We start from the raw sequence: 7,602 nt of genomic DNA, 5'->3' as shown, positions 1-7,602 counted from the left end.
ATAAATAAATTACAAGCAAATAAATAAACAATGCATTATTTTAAATGTGCATTAGTACAAAAATAAATAAGAAAAAAATATTATAGCTTAATAAAGTTTGCTGTAATAAACTGTAATATTTGCTTTCTAAAAAATAATGCCAGAAAAGCATGTGACATTGCTGAGGAGTGCAGTTAAAGTAAAATATAGCTAAATAAATATGTTGAGAGAAAATGTTTGACTTGATGCCATCTCTTTTCAGTGGTTATGATAAGATGTCCTATAAGAACTACTTCGCTTGTTTAATCTGAACTGCTGTAATAAACTGATATAAGAACTTTTATTTTCACTTCAGCGCAGTTCTCATAACTGACAATTTCAGTCTCTTCCTGTTCAGCATCACTGACTTGAACGGATTAAACATCACATCAGATAACAACAACAACAACAAAAATGTTTCCCATCGAAATCATTTCATAACATACAATTACAGAAGTGAAAGTATGATGCTTCTCAAGGAAATAGAAAAACAAAAAAAACACTCTAAAGCTCAAAGAATGGAGAATTCATCCTCTTCGCACGCAAGACATCATCTCTGGACAATGAAGATGCAGAATGTCTCCAGCGATAACAGATCTAAACATTCCTCAGCTATGAGCTCATCGGAGCTGATGGGATGGACCTCCATCACGTCTCAGATTTATCAGCTGCTGTAAATGATATAAAAGCAAGAGAGACAACCTACAAATACATCAGTGATATACAGTCTATCACACACTCATCTACATCATGACCTTCACCATCTTCTCCATCACCTGCTTTGCTCTGGTGGCTTCTGCTCTGGGTAAGTGTCTCCTTTAGAAGTTTGCAAGAATAATGATGGGCAAATATATTTAGAAAATACAAAACCTGCCTTAAGAGCTTCCTGTCTCATGCTTGTCTCATGAACAATGTGTTATGTTTTGTAATAACAGGTTGTGGAGTGCCTGCGATTAGGCCACAGACGATCGGCAGCAGGATTGTGAATGGACAGAATGCCATCTCTGGTTCTTGGCCCTGGCAGGTCTCTCTTCAGGTAACTCATCTGCTTTTCAAACACGTACGTTGTCTGTTTTGCTTAAAGAGTAAATTTCACATTTTCAATGCTTTTACCTTTGAAACAGCTGCCCAGTGGTTTCCACTTCTGTGGAGGATCCCTGATCAACCAGAACTGGGTTCTCACTGCTGCCCACTGTGCTGTCGTGTAAGAGTCTTCAATCTGACAAACATCATGTTCAGTAGTGGTTAACAGATGCTCTTTCAGCTTTCTGTCTGTCTTTTAACCATTGACTTTATCTTTGTCTCTCATTTTAGGGTCGGCTATCACCGTGTCATTCTTGGAGAACATGATCGTGGCTCCAGTGTTGAACTCCAGGTCAAATTAGTTGAACCCATGTTTATTGATCCAGGGATCAGAATTAGTTTCAAAGGTGATCATCCAATGTTTTATGATCTCATGTGGACTGTTTAGAAATGTATTTTCAAAACAAAATTTTTTATTTTTTTTTTACATAACACCCAAATTATCCTTAAACTTAAAGAAAATATATTAATAATAATAATAACAATTTAATGGCATTTATACAAAGGAGTGATCTAAATGGCCACTAAATGTATTTTCACCATTGTTACACATTTCTCCAAATGAATGGCTGATATATTGAAAGTTATTCAGTTGTTTTTTTATTGGCTGACCTTATATTAAAGCACTGAAAAAAAGTGATGAAAAACTGATTGTCATTCTCAAATTCGATGCATTGAGGTAATCTATATTCTAGTATACCCCTAAAAGTTGCCAAAATGACCTTTTAGCATGCATTTAAAATTCTCAGCACATAGAGGTATTAGAAAAAAAGTTAAAATAATAGAAGGGTTAAAACAACAGAAAAAAAGTAAACTTATATCTCTGTTTACCATTCATAAAGGCAGCTTTCAGCATTGATCCCTCTTTTCTGTATGTGCAGGTCATCACCCATCCGCTCTACAGCAGCACGACTGTCAACAATGACATTGCTCTGCTGAAACTGTCGTCTCCAGTCACACTGACTCCCCGTATCTCTCCTGTATGTCTGGCTCCATCAGCCTTCAGCATCCTGCCTGGAACCCGCTGCTTCACCACTGGCTGGGGTAGAACTGCCACTACAAGTAAGTCATCTGTAGAACAAAAATATACTGAGAGAATATAAACACATCTGTTTACTGTGCAAGATAGTGTGTCATGTTTTCTTCTCTTTTTAGCGAGCCCTCTGATCCTACAGCAGACAGGTGTACCCATCATAAGTCCTGCTGTGTGCAGGCAGTTCTGGGGTCAGAACACTATCACTGATGCCATGATCTGTGCTGGAGCCTCTGGTTCCTCATCTTGCCAGGTATATGAAGACAGATCATGAAGAAACACGTTACCATTTAAATGTTGCTGCTGTTCAAATCAAATGTGTGTTTTTCTCAGGGTGATTCTGGTGGTCCTCTGGTGTGTGAGCGTTCAGGGGTCTGGTCTCTGGTGGGCGCTGTGTCTTGGGGAAGAAACACTTGTGACACCCGTTTCCCTGCAGTCTACGCCCGCATCTCCCAACTGCGCTCCTGGATCGACAGGACTATCGCTTCCAACTAGAGCACCATTCTGAGTATTTATCCTTCAGAGGAGGAAAATGCAGTTTTAAGTCATTAATATGTAATACAGCTGATCTCTGTTGGTGGTATTTTTTCAGTCTGTCTGTGGTTCCAGTGATCTGGCTGTTACTTCATGTTACTGTTTTCTTGTTTCACCTGTACAAATATTTTAATAAAATATAAATAAAAAAAATGGAGTGTACTGAAGAGTGAAATTAATGATCTGAATAATTAAAAATGTACTCAGATAAGTTGCCATTATCAGCATAGTAATGCAGCAAAATGAAATATAAATTTAATTTACCTTTAAAACTTTAAAGGAATATATTATTTTAATTTGCAATTGAAAAATGTTTTCCACATTCACAGTAACAAATGACAGACAACAGTGACACAAGAAACAGTGCAGACAAAGCTACTAACTTTAAAGCAAATCAAAAGTATATTCACAACAGGACAGTTCCTTTACCAGCAAATACTACGTCATCCACAAAAAAATAAAATAAATGAAAAATAAAAAAAAAAATACAAAAATTCCCTCTGATCACACGATCATGTTGAAAACCTTCATCCATTTTTGTACACAAGCCAAGACGATACAGATCAATCTCTGTCCTCCATCCATGGTGCTGAACCTGTGACGTGTTTCATCAGAAGCCAAAAAACCTAAAGAGAAAAGTTACCATTAGATTATGACAGACACTGACGTTTCATTTACTTATTCAGACAATCGATGAAATTAAACTCATAGTAGAAGACGTGTTTTCTTTTGAAGTACTGAATAATGCATATTGATATACAAAATCTACAAAAGGGGGCGGAGTTGGATTCTACTGTAGAGATAACCTACAATGTTCTATTGTTCTATCTAGGTCTGCCCCCAAAATGTTTGAGATCTTAATTTTAAAAATCCACTTTTCCAAAGATAAGTCACTTACAGTAGCTGTTTGTTATAGACCTCCTTCAGCTCCCAGTTGTGCTATAGATATATTATGTGAATTGATTGCCCCATATTTATCTTCTGAGTTCTTACTATTAGGAGACTTAAATTTGGACATGTTAAACGTCCCAAAAAATATACAGTTTAAGCTAGATGCACTCAACCTTACACAAATGATTAATGAACCCACTAGATATAATTTAAAATCTGCAAACAAAAGCACTTTAATTGATATAGCTCTGACTAATATGCCTTCAAAATATACTCCAGCGGTCTTCAGTCAGGATCTAAGTGATCACTGTCTCATCGCATGCGTTCGTAATGGGTTTGCAGTTAAAAGACCTCCTCTTATCACCATCAAACGCTCTCTAAATCACTTCAGTGAACAAGCCTTTTTAATAGATCTTGCCCAGGTATCTTGGAAGGACATTGACCTGATACCATATGTGGAAGATGCCTGGTTCTTCTTTAAGGATGCTTTTATTTCTATCCTGAATAAGCATGCTCCTTTTAAAAAGTTCCAGAACTAAAAGCAGATATAGTCCCTGGTTTACCCCGGAATTGACCGCCCTCAGTAAGCACAAAAAATTCTATGGCGGACTGCACTTGCCTCAATTAATCCTCACGATATGCAGCTTTTTAAGGAAACCAGAAATCGATATACACAGGCAGTGAGGGAAGCTAAGGCTAGCTTCTATAAACATAAATTTGCTTCTTGCAGTACCAACTCTAAAAAGTTTTGGGACACAGTCAAATTAATGGAGAACAAGAACATCTCAGCCCAACTGCCCACGGCTTTAAAGCTAGGAGACATTGTTACCACCAACAAGTCCACTATAATAGAAGGATTCAATAAGCACTTCACTATGGCTGGCCATGCGCTCCACCTGGCTGCATCTACCCGGCCCAACTATACAGCACCTACGTTAGCACCTGGTTCTAATCACCCACAATTCTCTTTTTCTGAAATTCAAACTGAAGATGTCTTGAGAGAGCTACAAAACCTCAACCCACACAAATCTAAGTTGGAATATGTGGAGAAATATAAATACCTAGGGGTCTGGCTAGACCCCTCGCTTTCCTTTCAAACCCACATAAACCATCTCCAGTCAAAGATCAAGTCCAGGATTGGGTTTCTATTTCGAAATAAAGCTTCATTTACTTTTCCTGCAAAACAGGCCCTTGTGAAAACGACCATCATCCCAATGCTTGACTTTGGTGATGTTGTCTACAGAACTGCTTCTAATTCTTTACTCAAGAAATTGGACGTTGTTTACCACAGTGCTATTCGCTTTATTACTAAACCCCCATACAACCCCCCACCATTGCACTCTTTACTCACTAGTTGGATGGCCCTCGTTACACAAACCGGCGCCTAAATCACTGGTATCAGTTAATTTACAAGTCCATATTAGGTAAAACACCATCTTACCTAAGTACTTTAATAACCATATCAGTGCCTGTATTTAACCTGCGTTCGAGTAAATATATCTCTCTAGACCCTACAAAAGCCTGCACCTCTTTTGGCCGCTCTTCTTTTAAATTTTCTGCTGCAAATGATTGGAACACTTTACAAAAGTCTCTCAAATTAGAATCTACTGTTTCGATCACTACTTTTAAAGTTTTACTCTGAAATTTACTGACGGACCACTGTATATGTTGATGCTCTCTGCGAACAAAGTCTTAAGTATTTTTTTGCACATATTCATCTGAATGGTTGTTATTTCACTTATTTGCACTTATCAATTCACCCATGTTGGACTATACTATTATTCTACTGTTATTTTTCTTGTACTGCTATTTTACATTTTTTAAACTATTAAGTTTTTCAAATTTTTATATTTATACATTGTCCAGTACTTTTAACTGAATCTGAATGTCTTCTACATTTATGACTGTGTATTTAAATGTCGGTATGTCATGTGTAACTTCATGTTGTCTTGTACCCTGAGTCTTATCTCGGCCAGGTCGCGGTTGCAAATAAGAACCTGTTCTCAACCGATTAACCTGGTTAAATAAAGGTAAAATAAAAAAAATAATAATAATAATTAAAAAAAAAATATCAGACTGTTTCAGATTTATGTACACTTTTCGGAGCCCAATTTTTATATTTAATTTTACTGAATGAGTTACTGAACATCTTTCTGACAAGTGTTTGTTATCCAAATTTAACTGGATGACTTGTCAGTACTTTGTTTTTTTCAAATCTATAAAAAATACCTCAGGAACTGAAATTGTAATACTGTCATTATATTCATTGTCATTAATAATATAAAATGACTTTAAGGGCAAATTCTTCTTCTGTCAAACACAGAAAGCTTCATAAAGTTGATTATGGCAAACACTTCAAAAGCACAATAAGTCATTTTCACTTAATGTTATATTCCTAAACAAATTTAAAAGTGGTTTCATGAACACTAGGATAAAGATCACTGTCCCCTCATTCACCAGGCCTAAATATAACTGAACTTTTAATCAGTGATTCTGAAGAACAGAATATATTTCTACATCCTTCATCCCTAAGTGAGCAAGACACTTTTGTTTATGAAATATCATGCAGTATATAACTAAATAAAGACTGGAATTGTAAGCAAATATTTAAAAACAAACCAAACTGTTTTAAAAGTAAAGGTATTTGGAGATACCTCTCTCCACTCTCTGAGGCAGAAGTATCTAAAGTCATCCTCTCCGATCATCCTACTACTTGTCCGCTTTGATCCTATTCCATCTCATTTCCTTCAAGCCATTTCTTCTGCAGTTGTACCTGCACTCACTTCATAAACACATCCCTTCACACAGGTGTTTTTCCCTCAACTTTAAAACAGGCTCGTATAACCCCACTTCTTAAGAAACCCTCTCAACCCAACTCTTTTAGAGAACTACAGACCGGTTTCCCTTCTAACTTTCATTGCAAAAACACTTGAATGAGTTGTGTTCAACACCGTGTCTGCCTTTCTCACACAGAACAACCTCATGGACAGCAACCAATCTGGCTTCAGTAGTAGACATTCAAGCAAGACTGCCTTGCTCTCAGTTGCTAGACTAGCAAGAGCGGCGTCCAAATCTTCTATACCTATCTTGCTGGATCTGTCCGCTGCTTTTGATATGGTGAACCACCAGATTTTCCTGTCAACCCTATTGGAAAATGGCATCTCAGGAACTGCACGCCAGTGGTTTGAGTCTTACCTCTCAGATAGGTCCTTCAGGGTATCTTGGAGAGATGAGGTGTCCAAGTTGCAACATCTAGCTACTGGGGTGCCTCAGGGCTCAGTTCTTGGACCACTTCTCTTCTCTGTCTACAAGGCATCACTAGGTTCTGTCATTCAGAATCATGGCTTTTCATATAACTACTACTGTGTGCTGATGACACTCAGCTCTACTTCTCATTCCATCCTAATGATCCGACGATAGCTGCTCGCATCTCAGCATGTCTAACAGACATTTCTTGTTGGATGATGGACCATCACCTTCAACTCAATCTGGCTAAGACAGAACTGCTTGTGGTTTTAAAAAAACCCATCACTATATCACAATTTTGCCATCCAGTTAGGCTTATCAACCATAACTCCTTCAGTAACAGCTAGAAACCTTGGAGTTGTGATTGATAATAAGCTGAATTTCTCTGACCACATTGCTAAAACTGCCCGGTCCTGCAGATTTTCTTTATACAACATTAGGGAGATCAGGCCCTTTCTTTCAGAACATGCAACACAACTCCTTGTTCAAGCTCTTGTTCTATCCAGGCTGGACTATTGAAATGCTCTCTTGGTAGTTCTTCCAGCCACTTCCATAAAACCTCTACAATTAATCCAGAATACCACTGCAAGATTAATCTTTAATAAGAATCCGAAAAAAATGCACATCACACCTCTGAAAAAGTTCCGGTTACTGTGTTTAGTCATCTTGGCAAGAAATCAAACTACATCAGAATCTGGCCAAACCACACTTAGATCTAGATGAGCCGGATTATCTTGCTGGTTTTTGATGGTTTACAGAATGAGAAAGATGTGGTAAATATAAAAATGTTTTAAAAG

At 37.4% G+C, this 7,602-nt stretch overlaps 1 protein-coding gene across 1 annotated transcript; it reads left to right on the top strand.

Annotated features, from left to right (window-relative positions):
- Positions 1 to 555: 555 nt before the first annotated feature.
- Positions 556 to 3,694, top strand: LOC109098727 (chymotrypsin B-like). The gene is made up of 7 exons (XM_042771669.1): positions 556 to 823; positions 954 to 1,054; positions 1,143 to 1,222; positions 1,333 to 1,402; positions 1,983 to 2,163; positions 2,257 to 2,387; positions 2,468 to 3,694. The coding sequence occupies exons 1-7, from the start codon at positions 769 to 771 to the stop codon at positions 2,627 to 2,629; spliced, it is 780 nt and encodes a 259-aa protein (XP_042627603.1). The 5' UTR covers positions 556 to 768; the 3' UTR covers positions 2,630 to 3,694.
- Positions 3,695 to 7,602: the final 3,908 nt, after the last annotated feature.

Source organism: Cyprinus carpio, chromosome A15, assembly GCF_018340385.1.
Source record: "Cyprinus carpio isolate SPL01 chromosome A15, ASM1834038v1, whole genome shotgun sequence".
NCBI classification, from domain to species: domain Eukaryota; kingdom Metazoa; phylum Chordata; class Actinopteri; order Cypriniformes; family Cyprinidae; genus Cyprinus; species Cyprinus carpio.
This window is presented reverse-complemented; position numbering and strand designations above follow the sequence as displayed.